Here is a 17,670-nt window from a genome sequence, read left to right on the forward strand (position 1 = left end):
GCTAACTTTAGCTCACAATAGCCACCATGAATACTGGTCATAACAGACCAAGTAAAATTGTAGCAGGAAAAACCCCAGAGTGTTTCTGAACGGAGCCACAGAGTTTTATTGCTTATTTCACTTGTAAGAAGAATGTGTGTCTTTTCTCAAAAGTCACATACTGTGGCTTTAAAGATAATTTCCAGCCAACAGAAGTAATTAATAAAATCTTAAAATCAATAATTTGTGGTTTCTGCTACACTGATGTGAAAAACCTTATCACAGTACAGCATTGAAAATGGGAATAGAGGTCCAGTTCTCTGCAGAGAAGAGAAATAATCCACAGAGATTATTTACATTTAATACCTCCTCAGCAGAATCTTTGTCTGGCCCAGATTATATTTATTCTAGGTTTAAAATCTTTAAGAACACATTAGAGGCAGAATTAATAGGAGGCCTCAAATCAGATGTGGATCTGTCTACTAATCCTGTGGATTATTTCAGTTGTACTTTACTGTATCTGTCTGTGATGTTGCTAAATGTGTGAAGAGATGATTGCCAACACATTTTTATGACTCCATTTATACACATGGAACATGTATGTCATCTCCTGTAGTGTTATAAAGATAGATGTTGCAGGGTAAATAAGTGAGGCCACATACAAAATGATAACCTCTACTGTCTTCTGACATTTTGATTAAATTAAAATAATCTTTCATGTTCTAGCAAAACTATTTGCTTTAAAATGAACACAATGCAAAAATGTTTCAAATTTGTTTTGTCTTTTTAATAATTACTCAGACAAAACCCATATGACCATTACATTTATGACAGGTATTCTTACAGTACAAGACAGAACTCAAGGGGATCAGAGCCCGTGGCATAGCCACACCTGACCACTAAAAAGTAAGACATTCATCGTCATTAGATTGTTCAAACTTTTACAGAGTTCACAAATGTAATTTGCATTTGACTCGTATCAAACACAACAGTTTTTCTTGATTACCTAGCAAATTCTAAAGACCTTGATAGAAACAGCAGAGTAGAAAAAAACATTGTATAACAAGCAGAAGAATTCCTGATTTTATCTCAATTACCTGTCAAGATGCAAGATGTACAATATATTGCTTTCAGGTGCTCAACTCAAAATGGGTACCCCAGGTCTCCCAAAAACACATTCCTCAGTATCGCAGTCTGCCCTTTCACTAGTTTTCCATCCCCTGCATTTAAAACACAGGTGCAGTGTCTCCGACCTGGGCTCAGACTAGACTAACTGTTAAACCACAGGGGGAGCTGCCATTTAAAGAAGTGACAGGACCTAAAACATGAACAATCACAAAGATAGGACCAACAGTAATAGCCCCTCCTCAAAAGTGCAGCTTTCCACCACTCATCTTCAATCAAGTGTCTGAAACTCATACTTTTTGCTTCTTTTCGTGGAAGTGAAACATAGAATGACTACAAAATTAAACTAAAACAAAAACAATTCCTGTTCACTGAGAGCGCACACCAAGGCCTCAAGCCTAAGACACAGTATCCAGTCACAGCAGTACAATTGAGGAGAGGACATGGTGAATTACAAATGACATGATGAGTATTAAAAGTTTCTGTAACTGACATTTCACAATAATTAAAAAAGCTGAACAGGAGGCAACACAGAGTCTGGACTTTAGTCTCTTCTGTCACTACACTCCTTTCATTCAAGTGGATCTATGCATTGATGTTGAAGGATGTACCTCCCATAATATTTAGTGCATTGAGATCAAATATACAGTTACCTATAAAATGCACATGGTCAAGATTATTGTGAGAAAATGCTCCAAACTCCAGAATCCGTGTTGCCTTTGAATATAAAATGCTGTCTCAGGAGAGCGCCTGGTTTTTTCCAGACTCAACAGACATGAGCCTGATTGTTTTTAAAAACATGGACACACAACTTGGTGTTCAGCAGGACAGAGTCGGACCCGCTCACACAGTCTTCAGGCCATAAACCAATATGCTGGTCCCACAGGGCGGAGAAACCTGTTGCCTCATTTATGAAAAGGTTTTTGATTTCTTTGTTTCCATCAGGAAATATGAATGCAAATCCGCCAATTGTACTAACTAAACTACGGTATGTATACCATTATTTTCACCTTTCTAATCTGGATTATGCTGCTAAAATTTTCATCTTGACTCATGATTGTGGCTGTCCTACTGCCCTCATTGAGATCTTTTTTTAGCAAATCATTTTAAAGTGATTGTTTAATTACATCTGGGAAAACATCAGAGAACATTTTCATAAATGCAGCCCTAAGTTGCCATGTGCAGGTCGACATCACAGCGAGAGGTGCCTAGGCGGACCTCTGGGTATAGAAGAGAATATAGGCCTGAGTGTTGCACACTTCCTCCACGCTGCAAACCTTCATCTCAGAGTCATTACAGTGAACCCAGAAACCTGAAGATAAAAAGACAACACGGGTTAAAAATACAGAAGAACATCAGGACATCATATGCTGATGCGAAACAAGACCGGCGTCTTCCTCACCTCCTTCTGTATTGTAGCAGTATGCGGTGTAGTGCCCTGAGCCGAAGCCTTTACCATGATGCATGACTACAGCAGACAGATCGTAGGTGTAGCCTCCTCTGTGGACAGAGTGACCTGAGCCTGTGCAGCAGTATGGTTTGATGTTCAGAACCTGGTCAAAGGCCACATGGACGCCGATTTTCTCCCTATGGTTCCGCCCCGACCATCTGCCGTACAACAGGGACTAGTTAGTGTCACAAGGATTCATAAGCCTCATGATAAAAATAAATTCCCCTGTACTAAATGAATCTGATGCCAGCTAGAGAAAACAAGAATGAAGAACACGGTGTTTCTCAAACCTGCTTAAATAATGAAGTTATTTAATTACAAGTAAACATTATAAGAAAACCAGCCAGCAGAGAAACTTGCCTGAAGCGTTTGAGGTGCAGCCGTAGAACCTGAGGTAAGCGGTAGATCAGAAGCTGCTTACATGCCTCTGACAGAACTAAGGGTTTGTGGGATGATTTCCGTCTTCTTTCTGGCAAACCATGAAACAGTGAGATGCTAAGATAATCCGCAGAAGAATTCAAGTGCATATTACAGATGTGAGATGTACACTTTGTTCTAGTGCAGAGGTGACACTTTCTTACAATTTATCAGACTTTGCAAACAGGTAAGGAAACATTTTTATAGCTTTCAGAAAGGCTGCCTCCTCCAAGGATTTCAACAAGTGGGCTAACAACACTCCCCATTATCACCAACAAGAGATTGTCCTTAATTTGAATTCTTGAGAACTGCATTTCAAATGTCAACTTCCAGACATATTCCGTACAAATCCCATTCAAAGATTAAATTAGAATTATTGCTACTCCTGCTCTCTCTTGCTCTTCTTGCCATCTACTGTCACTGATGTTTTTCGCACTCAAAGCCCAATTTCCTTTTATGAGGTAACTTCATTTGCATAAGTGTACAGCATTTAAACACATCACATTATTAACAAAGCTGTATTCAGACATCACTTAAAACTTAAACTGTACATGAAGCCTTCTCAGATTGAATTTAAACTGTTAACCGTTAGCTGTCGTTCTAAATTTGTTCAGTTCCAGCTGTGGGGGGAAAATCCTGACACAACAGAACAGAGGTCTAACGTGTTTCCAGAAGCTGCTGTCTTTGTTTTGTAGTGTATGAAACAATGTACTAACTGTTGCAGTGGTTGCAGGCATAGATGCTGCCTTCAAGAGCCTCCATCTCTGTAAACTTGGACAGCATCTCAGTGAGGGTGCAGCTGCGCTGGTAAGCTGTAGAGCCTGAGCCTTTGTCTATGCTGTGATATCGCTCTGGAAACTCCAAAGACAAATCCCAGAATGGCTCAACTGTGTTAGACTTGTGCTTACAGGACAGACAGGTCACCTAAAAAACACACAGCAAGAGCAAAGACAAACCAGGTGAGCACTCCTGTAGTAAGTAGTTGTGATGTCTGTTGATGTCACAAAGTCTTATTCTTCATTTTAGAAATTAAATAGATCTCTAAAGACAACACAGTCATATTAAAAAAAAGGAACCTTTTGGCTAAATAGAAAATGTAGAAATTGAATATTATAAGTGCAACAAAATCAAAGTGCAATTGATGATTGTTCTGTGGGAGGAGAAATTATCAGTATTAGTAGCCACTGGGCCTCACTCTTCACTGTGGTATAAACGCAGGTTTGGGAAGAATAAATAAGGCTGAATGGCTGAATCTCTGGTTTATATTACCACAATAACAGTCTTTATCGCAGTGACTGATTATATCCATGTTTTCTTGAAACACATACAAGCACTGTATGTTTAACATTGAATTTTGTGACATTTTGGGCCAAGACAATCATACTGTAAAATCTTTGTCTCATTTCTCGTGTGTTGGTGTCTCACCTGGCTGAGTAGCTGCCCATGAAAAATGGTGTTCAGGACCTTTAGCACTTGCTTGGATAGTTTCCTCTTTGTGATGGGGATAACTATCCTGCGTTTGGACCCCTCTGTGTCCAGCTCCTGCTGCACCTTGTCCAGCAGCTCACACAGGAACTCCTGGGCGTCCTGCTGGTCATATCCGCGGAAAGCTGGGATGAGGTTCCACACAGAGTGCAGCATGGCGAAGGGAGATACCAAAGACCACCGGCCAGACCACATGACCCTGAAAAGTGTATGCAACTCATGGCACAGAGACATCTGCTGGCGGGTGGAGCAGCGAGGCTCCTTGGGCTGGACCAACTCCGCAGCCTGCGAGGAAGGCGGAGCGCTTTCTTTTTTGCCCACCGGCAAATTCCAACAACCTGCCTTCCCCATGCGTCCAAGAGGGTATCCTGACAGTGCTGTGTTACCACTGCTGACTACACCCCCTGTTACCCCCTTCATCCCCTGGGAGTGATTGGTCTTGGCCAGCAGCTCCTCAGTCTCACACAGGTCCAAAGTGAGAAAACACTCCCTGAATTTCTGCAGGTGGCTCAGCACTTGCAATATTGAGTTCATATAGCATGTGTTCCCCAAGTTGCGCAGACCAGTGACACCCGGAGCAGGTCTCCGGCGGGTTACCGCATGTGTGGAGTAGTATCTCCTCAGTTTAGCAGCTCTGCCATTCTGAGGAGCCTTACGGGACAGGGTTAGAAGGGAAGGCTTCTTGGGAGGAGGAGGTAGGCGTTCTGGAGGGTCGCGAAATTTGCGAGGAATGAGTGTGATCGTTGAACGTGGCGCCTGAGTAAGAAGCCTAGCACTCTTTCTGGGAGGTACATTGCCAAGCTCTTCCATGAGTCTCCTTTTTACCTCTTTCTTTTGTCTTCGAGCTTCCTCAAGTTTCTCCTTGTGTCGATTCTGCAGCTCCTGATGTTTGCCGACCCACATTTGAAACATCTTCCCTAGGAGTGCTTTCCTCCTGTGACGCAAGGCCAGCTGCATGGCGGGCTGTGGCCCTCCTTCCCCGACCCAGGGGGTGCACTCCCCCCCAGTCGAGGAACGCAGCGAACGTCTACCTGGGCTCCGAACGGTGGACAGCGCTCCTCTGAGGAGTTTGAGGTCTCCCTCTGCGTTATCATTGAGTACATAGTCTCCACATGCAAAGCAGAAGACATCCAACTCACGCACCTCCATAGCCAGTGGGTGGTGTGACTCCTGAAAGTGTTTGAGCGAGTGCTCCTCCATGAAACGTCCACATGCCACGTGGGAGCACTTGAGGCAGGCCCACACTGAATCGGTGGTGCTGCAGTCCACGCAGTGCCATTTTTGCGGATTGAGGATAGAATGATCGTGGCCCAGACGAAGGCGTCCCACGTGCTTACAACGATCCATCTCTCCAGATACACATGTGGCCTCAGTGATAGGACACACGTCCTGTAGCCAAGCAGCAACTCATTCTGAGTTCAGGGGAAAAAATTAAAGTAAGATTCAGATCAACGTTTATTAATTATTTATACATTATTAGCAAATCTAAAAACACTCTGCTGTTTACAAAGTGAGAGAAAATAAAAAAGGTATACCTACTGCAAATGTAGTGTGCTTGATCGGGTTTGGGACAATACATCACAACATCCGCAGAGAACTCAACAGCAACATTCAGCGTGATCACCCATGTTCACGGTGACCATCAGCACCAACGGGAACATTCTGCAGAATCGGGATGAAATCAAATTAATAAAACAAAAAGTTGCATCAGAACTCTTTTCTCTTTTACTAAAAGCCGTTCAATTAAATAACAAGACATGTTAGGCTTTTGCTGAGAAGTCTGGTCACCACAAAACAACATATTCTCCAAACACACACTTTAAAACTGTATCCACTAATGTGAACTTCTCCAAAATTTCTGTTTCTGTTTTCAAAATCTAATATCGACAAACATACAATAATTTGAAGTGGTTTTTAAATATGCAACAAACAAAAGCGGGACGTACTTTCCGCCATGTGTAAAGAACACTTGATAAATGTGAGACCCTGAGCAGACAATGCCTTTCTTCCCTTATGTTTTCGGGGGTTTTTAGAGATTTTTCCTTGGCTTCATAGAGAGCTTGGGGTGGGAGATATTGTTGATATTGTGGGCCTGTATGTAATACTGAGCTCCACAAATAAACCTGACTTTACATCTGATAGGATAAATCGTTAGCAGCTGTGGGAGTTCAGTTTATGCACAGTGGTTATTATGGTGCACTAATTTCTTAGAAAATAAGAAAACTTCTCATATGTTGGCTGGTTGTGTTTAAGTCATGTTCATTGACAATATGTCCGTCTCGTGAAATAATATTAAAAGTTCTTAAACAACCAAACTTAGAGGCAATAATGTTGGCATGAAGACAAATGGCTGTCTGTCCTTTTAAATAATGTGGTTAATCCCTGTAATTGTCTACCACACAGGTACCTGCGCTGTGCCACACAGTTCCTTTTGTTTTCTTCTTTGTGTAAATCATCTACCACTTTTAAAACTGAATTTTTTTTTAACGAAACGACAACATTAACTTGCAGGTCGATGCAACTGGTTTGTAGTTGGTTGCAAACCCACATCGCGGTATGTTATGTTATTGACTCTGCGTGTTAACTATTAACGCGTCTGCCGCTGATATTCACAAATGTTATAATATCCCTTCTGTCTCTGTCCGCGTCTTAAAGCCTGTCGTCTGGCTCAGACTGGCTGGCTCTTAACGCCATGCTAAGCTACTCCACCATCACCATGTTCAGCCAGAACAAAGACCAGTCAGAGCGACTCTCCAGGAACATCCAACAACTTTGTTGGTCTGAGGCAGCCCAGCAGGAAATAAGTTAGCTAACGCCGCTAACCGCTAGCCCAAGCAGCTCGGCACAGGATCGGCGTTACCCAGCCTTTTGCCGTCTCTTACCGATTAACGTACTTTGTTAAACACAGATGGTTCCCTTGGCACCAAGGAGCCAACATTTATGTTGTTAGCTTGCCACGGTGGCTAACGTTAGCTACGCGGCTAACGCGTTTGCTGAGGACAATCGGAGTTAACCCAGCGGTGGTTGTCGGTCGCTAACGTTAACTAACGGCTTTAGCTCGCTAGCGAACTGCGCCGTTAATCCTTTAAAAACTCCCCGGTGACACTCACCGCGGAAAGCCGGTTAATGAAGTGTAACGCTGCATTAACGCCGGGCCTTATCCGTGTCCGCTAGTGCATTTGTAATATCTGGTAATGGAAAAGCTGGGTAACGTTACCATCGCCAACATCCATCCATCCATCCGGTACTCTCGGAGCTGGTTGTTGTCCTCCTCACAGATTGAACAACCCAACTCCCGATCCGAGCCCAGACCCTGCTGCTCTCATTGGACTGGGACTGAGCGGCAGCCGGGCTCTCATTGGCGGAGTGGCTGAACAACAGGCAGCAGGATGGACCGTCCGACCGTCCACCCACCGAGGCCACATGGAACTGTAACCCAGGCCGGACTTGGACGGCAAACCCGGGCAAAGAGGACAGCTGCCCCCGGAGCCTCTGACCCAGTGTCCCCGAAAGCCCCATGTTTACTGAGAGTCAGCTGGTTTGAGATAATCTAAAAAAAATACACTTGGGGGATGTGAAGCTTTTAAGCACATTATTGGTTGTTTCTGCTGTTCAAGCTGTCATGTGGAAGGGACTAACTTGGGGCCTCTATTTCTGAAAATATTGACTGAATAAATAGGGTGATACTGGTGCCAAGTTTTAATCCAGCATGAGGCTGTTGTTATTTAGTACCCTCATCCCTGTTATTCAGTGTGACAAGGTGTTGTATAATAATAATAATAATAATAATAATAATAATACACACACACACACATATATATATATACACAGATATATCTGTATATTTTTTCCCCCATTTTTCCCATTTATTTATTCAGAATTTCTATCCATGCAAATCCTCACTAACCTGACAAACAGCAGTGGTGTAGAAGTGCTCATTAAGCTGAATGATAGCCCCTTTCTGAGTTTTACTTATTACACTTGTGAATAATAATTATTATTGCATGAAAATAAACGCAGCGTTTAAAAGAACACAGCCATCCACAGGTGTTGTCACTTATTTTGACTGATTAGACATCATGATAAGACAATGGCTAAAGTCATGACTGGGACATTTAAATACAACAGACGCCTAATCCATGTTACTTATGCTTTAATTGCTACAAGTAACTTTAACCACCACCCAGTCAAGGAAATCTAATGAGATAAACTAAAAGAAAAACAAATATGTGTGATTATAGGATGCTGAAAATGCATCTCATGAACCAACTCTTGAGAAAGTTATAACCCCACCAAGAGGACATGTGAAGAAGTGTGATTATAGATATGGATTATCATGGTGGAAACGATCAGAAACACAGAGATTCAGGCTACTGTTCTCCACTCTTTAATACAAGATGTTTTCATCAAATAGACACCCTCCCTAACATAAGTGAGGCTCCAGATATTGAAACAAGAAGCCCACACTTTCAAAAATGCTTAGATACCATGCTGATCAATAGGCCCAGAATTAAACCAGCATCAATACAAACATAAAAAAATAGATCTCTTCATTCCCACTGACAGTTCAACGCACATTACTTCCTGGGATTTGCAGTTTACGAAGTTTGTTAAACAGCTCCAGGTACTGCGTCATGGTGTCAACACTGTCTGCTGGTGCAAAGAGTCCTTCGGGCTTGGCAGCAAACACAGACGGCAGTTCAGGGACGCTGGGGCCAAGAAAGGACTGCATGAACTCCTTCATAAGATTCCAGCAGTCCCCGGGAACCACACAGGGACAGTACTCCACCTGAGGAGACACACCAAGAGTTCATGCAGTCACAGTGGGAAAATGATAACGTCTCCACTCTCAGAATTAATCAAACTATGAGCACATACCTCTACTGAGATCCCTCTGGCACTGGAGCTCATTGTCACTGTACCAACTTTTATCAAGAAGTCACAGTAGCGGTATCTCGAACCACGACACTCCACCTTGTGTCCCTTGGCATTCTGAAAGTGGCTTTTTAGCTTCACCATGAGGACGTCAAAGTTTGCATCAGCTATGAGGCAGGGTCCTCCTTCAAACAGGGCTAGGCAGCTCAGGGGAGTTTCAGAGTTGTGCATCACGTATAAGAGCTTGGAGGGCTGACCTGTAGCAGGCAGGAAAGGCTGACTGTCAAAAGTGTTTATTTACTCAAATACTGTATCTAAGAACAGTGTGGTCACTTTGCACAATAATTTTACTTTAGCATAACCGGGAGCTGTTTAGATGTTTTAGATGCAAAAATATAACAAACTTTGTCAAATATAATAGTGATAATAAAGATAATATATATAGATAGAACCAGCCAGCAACGTCAGGGTTCCCACACCTTGCTAAACACCAGGCCCAATTACCTCAAATTCAAGGACCCAAGTATTTAAAATACTTGTTACAACAATAATACCACTGCCTGAGAGAAGATCCATGCTCAATGGACCATTTCGTTGTGATTAGGGCTGCAGCTAACGATTATTGTCATTATAAATTAATCTTTTTTTTTTTCTTCACCACAAATTACTCGTTAATGCAGAACGTATTTTTCAAATTAGTACACTATGCCCCACATACAACTTACTGCAGCACTAAGTGAAGTCTTAAGTGCTTGTTTTGTTCTCTCAGTTGGGCAAAAACGAAGCATTTTTAGTTGACATTGATGTAAAACAGAAAACCTGAAGCTGGAAACAGCAGATATTTGTCATTTCTGTTTGCTAAATGACTTAAATGACTACCAAAGTTGATTAACGACCGATTGTTTCAGTCTTTTACATTTACATTTTTCCAGTTTCTACACCTACAGAGTAACGCCAGTGTACTGTAAAGATTTCTACTGTCCTCCTTTGTTCTTAGATGGTCTGTTGACACATCAACGATTAAAAGCGAGGCCAGGATACAGAGTAGAGTAAATATAGTTAAATATTACCGCTGACATTTCCTGTGGCCTGGTACGTCTCGCAGTCCACACAGAAGCTGCCCTGCTTCACGGCGCCCAGCTGCTCCAGCTTCTTGTGCAGGATGTCCACTGTCTGCTGCACACTCTTCCCCTCCGCCACAGGCACCTGGCACACACTGCGGGGAAAACAACTCATCTGAGCAAACATCGGCCTAGTCTGAAGGAGGAGGGAGGGCAAAGAAGCCGGGTGACATCTTCTTTGTTAGGTATTATTGTTTATTATCAGCGCTGCGCCCGGTTTTGCAGAGCATCGTGAGCATCAAACAGAGCAACAAAAACACATGCGACGGAAAACTGAAGATGCGCCTTTGTGTAAATTGGGGAACTGGATATAAGGAATATTAAAAAATCATGTACAGCTAAAAAAAACCCATAAAGTGATCATCTCACCAAGTGACTCCCATTGATGTTTTGCCTCCAGTTGTGGTCGAGTCTCTCGGTTGAATACATCCGGGTTAGAAGTGTAGTTTTCCGGTGACGTTAAATCAGCGTATTTAAGATTTTAAGCAGCAAAGAGACATTCTTGAATCCACGTAGCTATATTTATTCATATAACATCAACAGTAAATTAATTTACCAACAAAACGGCGAACTTTATATTCTTATAAGTTAAAAACTAACTTTACGGCAGTACGTAACTTACGTCACTTCCCCCTGCTATGGCCATCTACACGTGTTGAACAAGTGACTGTTTACAGTACTTGTTCGTCTAAGACTTCAGCTAGCACATGCTAACAAAAAAAAAAAAAAACACGCCAATATTGTAGCTGTTAAAGTGCAGAGATGCCGAAAGTGAAAAAAACGAAAGGAGGAGGAGAGAGGAGCGAAGGAGCGGTGGCGCTGGCGCTGGCTGACCAGATCCTGCAGGCGGACACAGTGCGAGTCCGAGGCCGGGTGAAGGGCAGGGACAGCCGGGCAGAAAACGAAGACAAATACGTAGATGAGCGTCTGTCGAGGAAGATCTTACAACAGGCCCGAATTCAACAAGAAGAGCTTCAGACCGAATATGGCTTGGCACCAGAGAAGAAGAAAACACCAGTCACTGTCCTCGGTAAGAACAACCACAAGACGCCTGAAGCCTCTTGATGTCACCAGCGCTTTAAACCTTTACATGAAATGCACTAAATTGACAGATATATGAATGGGGTCTGGCGTGACTGAGCTAGTTCGAGATCCATGTAGGGAGACAGGCATTTGTAAAGGATAACTTCACAGTTTGTATTTTTAAATGTTTTGGATTCATCATATAGTACATACTAAAAATTACAATATGCCTAAAAGTATGTGGACAGTTCTTCTAATATTGGGTTACTCTTGTGTTATTTTGGTCTCAGGCTGTTATTCAAGGTCTTATCTCACTATTCCAGTTAAGGGAAAACTTAATGCTACAGCCATGGTTAAATTAACCTCTCAGGAGACCCCAGGGCAAAAATGATTGGCACTTAATTGGGGCCCCTGTGGTTAGATGTCCTTTTTGCCTTGTTGGTAATCCAACCTTGGCTTGCCTTGAACTTTGTGGCAGCATCTTGAGGAAGGCCTTTTCCTGTTTCGGCAAAACACTTCCCTCATCCACAAAGCAAGGTCAATAGAGAATCAGATCTCTTAGTTTGCGTGGTAGAAATCACACAGAGCCCTGACCCCAACCCCATCCAGCACTTTGAACAGTGACTGTGAGCAAAGCTTTATTGCCCAACATCAGTGGTCAAGCCCTCTAATGCACTTGTTGCTGAATGGGACTTAATCCCAGCACACAGGTTCCAAAATCTTGTGGAAAGCCTTCCAAGAAGAGTTGAGGCTAGTACATTAATTCTCATGGTTAAGGAGTTAAATATTCAGCACTCACCTATGGCTGTAATGTTTGCGCATCCATATACTTTTGGCCATATAATGTATATTTACGACCATTTACTTTCTACAGACTCTGGAATAATTTTCCTTAATCTTAGTGTGTTTAACATGTTGATTATGTTTGATGTTGTAAAATTCCATCAGATATTTCACTTAATCTTACAAATATCAGTTTACTGATATTTGATAAGGTGATGAGGTGTATATCTTATACAGTACAGTGCAAGTGTGATTATGCAATTAACAATCTTTTATCTCATAAACAAATTTTAGGGTCTGGCTCTCAGGATGCAGACTCAGATGAGGAGTGGCCAGCACTGGGAGAGGCAGGTGCTGGTGACAGTGATGCTGAGTGTGAAACTGAGGTCAACGTTGACCCCGATGATGAGAAGGCCATTGAGATGTTCATGAATAAGAACCCGCCAATGAGGCAAGACACAACATAATCCCGACTCTACCTTAGAAGTGGCTGTGAACTTCAATAACACAAACTACAAGTTCAGGTTCTTCCTTAAATGCTTAGCTGTGTTGTCTCTTTGTGGCTCTTGTAGACGGACCTTAGCTGATATCATCATGGAGAAGATCACAGAGAAGCAGACAGAGGTAGGAACAGTAATGTCGGAGGTGTCGGGACGTCCAATGCCCCAACTGGACCCAAGGATAATAGAAGTGTACAAAGGTGTCAATAAGGTGAGTTGTCCTAAAATGTAGACCCTCACATGCGTAAGTGAACGCACCACACATGGACATAAATACAGATGAGTGAATTAAAGGAAATGAAGAATGAGAATGTGATTTCTTTTTACCAACCTGCCTGGTACATCGGTGCAATTTGATATTTTTTCACTGGTCTGATCTCTACATGATACAAAGTCTACCAATATTCCTTCATGTTCATAGGTAGAATTGTTTTGCACAAACCAATGAACACTGCCTGTTTCTTGAAGAGGTCTTGTAAAGACTACATAGCAATTCTAAAGTATTTTTTGTGTCTGAGTGTAAATGGGAAGAGTTAAATTGTCATTATTGTTGTTTTTGCCTCAGGTTCTGTCAAAGTATCGCAGTGGTAAATTGCCAAAGGCTTTTAAAATAATCCCAGCACTTGCAAACTGGGAGCAGGTTCTGTATTTAACTGAGCCTGAGACCTGGACTGCAGCTGCCATGTACCAAGCAACAAGGTGAGCCCCCAGTTGGTTAGAGTATTACTGTAAAGAAACAGACAAAATTATCATTAACATAGTACGATGAAATATGTTTTCCATGCTTTTGTTATAGAATCTTCTCCTCCAATCTGAAAGAGCGAATGGCCCAGAGATTTTACAACCTGGTGTTGCTGCCCAGAGTACGGGATGATATTGCAGAGTACAAGCGACTCAACTTTCATCTCTACAGTGCCCTAAAGAAGGCCTTGTTCAAACCAGGAGCATGGTTTAAAGGTGAGACAGAAAGTTCGCAATTTTAAAGGACATTTAGCTTTGGTAAGAGTAAGATGAGAAGATTAATACAAATCTTGTGTCTCTGTGTTAAAGGGGCCCTGTGGAGTTTACTTGTAAACAAACAGCAGTTATATTTACATTCAGTATTACTCACTAAAACACATTGTGCGTGAAACCATTGTCAGGACTGTCTATTGTGTCAACTGTGTGCAAATGCGTCATCATGCTAATGCACAAGACAAACCAAACAGGGACCCACTTATATTCCACAGGGCCACTAGAGGTCAGAAACTCCACAGGAGAAATTAACTACAGAGCTCTGGTCAGCAAAATGTTTACCCTATCTTAGCATAAAGACCGCAGACTCTGCCTTTGTCCAAATTTAAAAAAAAAATCCCCACCAGTAATTCTAAAGATATGAGTGTTTGTTCGTTGAATGCATATGAACAAAAATAAGTTGTGTGTTGGAACTTTGTTTTGCAAATCTTAGTTCCATGTAAAAACATGATTACTTCATGCTTTTGCAGATAATAACAAACATGTTAAAAGCAACCTGACTATGAAATGTATCTCAGTTTACAGTTATGTTCATGGGATTTGCTAGTTTCATACATGCTGGCTGTCCTTTGTTATATAATCTGTTTTTAGGATCTCACAGATCATATGCAGATGAAATCTTAATTAATAGTCATCTGAAAGTGGTTAAAAGCTACAAAGTCTGTTGACGCAATAGTAGCTACACACATTACACACATTACTAACAGTCATTTAATTCACTGTCAATGTAGAATAGTGCCCATTATTTGATTGTTAAGGACTGAATGCATTAGTGCCAATCCTCTAGCTTCTAATTTTTCAATGCTTTCACCTGTTAGATGTAAAATAATATCCCAGGTCCTCTATGACCTAGTAGAGGACAAGCTGAGAGTAAAAAAGTAAAATTGTTCTTGAGAGCCTGATTCTAAAGTACCTCCAGTCATATCCCCTCCACCATCCTCAGTATTGTTAAATTACTATTCCATTACTATATTTTGTTGAGAATGCTGACAGGCATCATGGGCCTGTGGACAGTAGCCGTCGTGTTGGGTACCATTAGTTATTGTTTTATTAAAGGCCCAGTAAATGTTGGGCTAATCTCCAGTCACACTAAAAATAAAAATAAAAGTGGGGATAGTGAATAAATGAGAAGATTTGACAGAGGATGAAAATACAAGCTTTCTAGGACATGTCACGTCTCTAATTTCAGCACTAAATTTAGACATTTTATTCTGAGGACGATGGCAGAGGATTAGCTGGTGTCCACAGGGTAAATAACGCTGTTGGATATGGAAGCATAGTAATTAACACACCAAATTTAATTGGGTCAAATCATCCTTCATACATCCAAAATTTGTTTTGGACAGTAATTGTTGTAGATCTTCTTTTCCTTATTTAATCCCGTTAGTCCCATGCTCACAAATTGTCCCAGTTTGATGGGTCTATTTTCTCCAAACATCCAGCAACCCACATTTTGAAAATCACCAATGTGAGACAGCACCACTAAGTGGCAGTGTTGCTCACTAATACACTGTGTTGTATACCACATACAGTATGAAGAAGGGGGCTAATTGACCATTCCATTTATTTTAAGTTATTGAGGTAATTTTTTTTTACAGAAATATAAATTAAGTTGATGACGTAACTGTTAGTTTTATGTGTATTTTTCATGATACACATTTTTCATGATATGCAGTGAAGGCTCTGTTATAGTGGATTAGTAATGTTTAAAACATTATTCTTTATTCTTCTTGTTTAAACATGAAAGGCAAACAAAGCAGAAAATTATTAGCAGCTAATAATTCAGGATAATATGCACAGTGTAATATTATTTTACCTCTGGCATTACACTGTAGTCAGTTCAGTGGTTGGTAATCTGTAAACATCTTCTTTCTTTATGACGGATATTGGCAGGAAAATAAGAAATTTGAGTTTCTTTCAATCAATAAAACTGTTTTTACTGTCATGTCTATCACTTATTAATTGTGGTATTAAATCAAAGGATAGCTTACTGTAACATTGATATGTAAATTAAGTACTAATAAAGGTTTATATTAAAGGGAACGCTGCATCAGTTTTACAGGTCAAAATCAAACTACTTGTAACAGGGAGTACCAAAGTTGTGAAAACAGTTATATAATGTGCTCTGTGGCTCAGAGGGGAGCTTTGTCAAGTCTGAGAAAATTCCTGTAGTGATATAACCAGGGTATCTACAAACGTGTAACAGTAAGCCTGCATTACAAACTGCATGCGTTGGCTATGCAGTGAGGGATGTAATGCCACGTTAATGTTGTCATAATTACCAATTAACTTAACATTCAAGTGCGAAGGTCCAGTACACAGTGTCTGACTTGTTGCATAATAAAATGGATGTGTAATGAAAGATAAAGTCTGGTGCTCCTGGTAATTAAACCCAAATATAATGGACATAAGGTTCCATTGTCATCGCACAGTTATTTAACACCAGCACAGCCAACTCAATCGTGCAGCTGTCTTGGGTTCTCCAATGACGTGAACACTTGGGAATCTTTCCCATCTCATCCGTCCACGCCATATGACACAAACACACCGTCATGAAAGATGCTCTGAGCTTGCATTACTGTAAGTGTAGGATCCAGTATTTTAAAAGCTTCAGCAAAACAGGGGACTAAAAGTCAGGATTATCTCGGCTTCACCTCCATCAATTGTTGACCTTTTTTTTAAAAAAAAAATCTGTTCCCCACCTAATAGACTTGCAATACTAAGTTGCTGGAATACTCTTTTAATACTTTGTGCCTCCTCTGTCACACAGGTATACTGATTCCTCTGTGTGAATCAGGGACATGTACACTCAGGGAAGCCATCATCATCGGGAGCATACTCACAAAGTGCTCAATCCCTGTGCTCCACTCCAGGTAAGGTTTCCTTTCACTTCATCTGCCGTAGATGAAGGATGAAGTTGTCAGTGAAAGCTTTAAATTGTGTGACGTCGGCAAGTTAAAGCACAGTCAAGGTTGTATAACATGGTAGGTTATATAACACGCACGATGTTTGTCTTTCAGCGCTGCGATGCTTAAGTTGGCAGAGATGGAGTATAACGGCGCCAACAGCATTTTCCTGCGTCTCTTGCTTGACAAGAAATACGCCCTGCCTTTCCGTGTCCTGGATGCCTTGGTGGCCCACTTCCTGTCCTTCCGCAATGAAAAACGTGTGCTTCCTGTGCTGTGGCATCAGAGTTTACTCACCCTGGCTCAGCGCTACAAAGCTGACCTGGCCTCTGAACAGAAGACGGCACTCCTGGAGCTGCTAAAGATACAAACACACCCTCAGATCTCTGCAGAGATTCGCCGAGAACTGCAAAGCTCAGGATCACGGGATATCGAAATAGGGCTCCCTGTTACAGTGGAAATGGACTGAGGATTCAGTCTGGTATGGTCTCCTGCTTGGATGAGTTCAGTAGTGATGTAGATGTTGTAATTTCATATCATGAATCTCTGAGCTTTTTTCCTGCCATTGCAGTGCAGCGATCGCTTAGAAATACAAAGACTGGTATTTGTGTACATTTAATGACATTTTAATGCAAAAAAATTGGATTAAAAACAAACTGAATCCTTAAAAGTTGGTCAAGGATCATTTGTTTCAGTCCGTTTAATGTTCAAAGCTGTTTTAAGAGATACACAAGCTGGTAGAAGAAAGTTAACAGCAAGGACTGTCTGTTTGGTTTGTTTGTTCCAGTCATCATGAAGTGATACTTGTGATCTGTGTGGTTTTCAAAACATTGTTTTGTCTGGGTACCATCAACAAGGAAATTCTGGTAGAAATAGCAGATTTTCTATAACATAGCTGACCCTCTCTGACCTATCAGATTAGTTTTTCCTTTGAATTATATCAGTAAACACACACTCCATCATCATTCATTCACTCGACAAACATTTTAAAA

At 41.4% G+C, this 17,670-nt stretch overlaps 3 protein-coding genes across 7 annotated transcripts; 1 reads left to right on the forward strand and 2 right to left on the reverse strand.

Moving 5' to 3' along the window:
- Positions 1–744: 744 nt before the first annotated feature.
- usp49 (ubiquitin specific peptidase 49) lies at positions 745–8,196 on the reverse strand. Of its 5 annotated transcripts, none has more exons than XM_071493309.1 (7): positions 7,674–8,196; positions 5,996–6,118; positions 4,397–5,868; positions 3,688–3,895; positions 2,915–3,023; positions 2,507–2,712; positions 745–2,416 (listed from the first exon to the last, which is right to left on the reverse strand). In XM_071493309.1, exons 3-7 carry the CDS (start codon positions 5,801–5,803, stop codon positions 2,313–2,315), a joined length of 2,034 nt encoding a protein of 677 aa, XP_071349410.1. In that variant the 5' UTR covers positions 5,804–5,868; positions 5,996–6,118; positions 7,674–8,196; the 3' UTR covers positions 745–2,312. The 5 variants fall into 5 exon arrangements, with proteins under 5 accessions (XP_071349410.1, XP_071349414.1, XP_071349411.1 ...); XM_071493313.1 differs by having other exon boundaries at positions 5,992–6,118; XM_071493310.1 differs by having other exon boundaries at positions 7,567–7,690.
- A 631-nt stretch (positions 8,197–8,827) lies between these two features.
- Positions 8,828–10,933, reverse strand: med20 (mediator complex subunit 20). Its single transcript, XM_071493329.1, has 4 exons — positions 10,822–10,933; positions 10,402–10,547; positions 9,335–9,588; positions 8,828–9,245 (listed from the first exon to the last, which is right to left on the reverse strand). Exons 1-4 carry the CDS (start codon positions 10,833–10,835, stop codon positions 9,024–9,026), a joined length of 636 nt encoding a protein of 211 aa, XP_071349430.1. The 5' UTR covers positions 10,836–10,933; the 3' UTR covers positions 8,828–9,023.
- A 128-nt stretch (positions 10,934–11,061) lies between these two features.
- Positions 11,062–17,348, forward strand: bysl (bystin-like). The gene is made up of 7 exons (XM_071493322.1): positions 11,062–11,482; positions 12,553–12,709; positions 12,831–12,969; positions 13,324–13,457; positions 13,555–13,715; positions 16,543–16,645; positions 16,793–17,348. Exons 1-7 carry the CDS (start codon positions 11,215–11,217, stop codon positions 17,145–17,147), a joined length of 1,317 nt encoding a protein of 438 aa, XP_071349423.1. The 5' UTR covers positions 11,062–11,214; the 3' UTR covers positions 17,148–17,348.
- The last annotated feature ends 322 nt before the right edge of the window (positions 17,349–17,670 follow it).

This window comes from Trachinotus anak, unplaced genomic scaffold (genome assembly GCF_046630095.1).
Source record: "Trachinotus anak isolate AG129_WGS33_773 ecotype Australia unplaced genomic scaffold, CSIRO_AGI_Tana_v1 ptg000013l, whole genome shotgun sequence".
NCBI lineage: Eukaryota > Metazoa > Chordata > Actinopteri > Carangiformes > Carangidae > Trachinotus > Trachinotus anak.

What these genes read in the sequence shown, in the direction of transcription:
- usp49 (XM_071493309.1), bottom strand. Translation starts at nt 5,803, where the DNA reads ATGGATCGTTGTAAGCACGTGGGACGCCTTCGTCTGGGCCACGATCAT. An exon ending in ATGGGCAGCTACTCAGCCAG is followed by an intron (nt 3,896 to 4,396) that starts GTGAGACACCAA and finishes TGTGTTTTTTAG; the next exon opens with GTGACCTGTCTGTCCTGTAA. An exon ending in CTGCTACAATACAGAAGGAG is followed by an intron (nt 2,417 to 2,506) that starts GTGAGGAAGACG and finishes TTTTATCTTCAG; the next exon opens with GTTTCTGGGTTCACTGTAAT.
- med20 (XM_071493329.1), bottom strand. An exon ending in GGCCACAGGAAATGTCAGCG is followed by an intron (nt 9,589 to 10,401) that starts GTAATATTTAAC and finishes TGCCTGCTACAG; the next exon opens with GTCAGCCCTCCAAGCTCTTA. An exon ending in CCAGAGGGATCTCAGTAGAG is followed by an intron (nt 9,246 to 9,334) that starts GTATGTGCTCAT and finishes GTGTCTCCTCAG; the next exon opens with GTGGAGTACTGTCCCTGTGT.
- bysl (XM_071493322.1), top strand. Translation starts at nt 11,215, where the DNA reads ATGCCGAAAGTGAAAAAAACGAAAGGAGGAGGAGAGAGGAGCGAAGGA. An exon ending in AACACCAGTCACTGTCCTCG is followed by an intron (nt 11,483 to 12,552) that starts GTAAGAACAACC and finishes AACAAATTTTAG; the next exon opens with GGTCTGGCTCTCAGGATGCA. An exon ending in GCCATGTACCAAGCAACAAG is followed by an intron (nt 13,458 to 13,554) that starts GTGAGCCCCCAG and finishes CTTTTGTTATAG; the next exon opens with AATCTTCTCCTCCAATCTGA.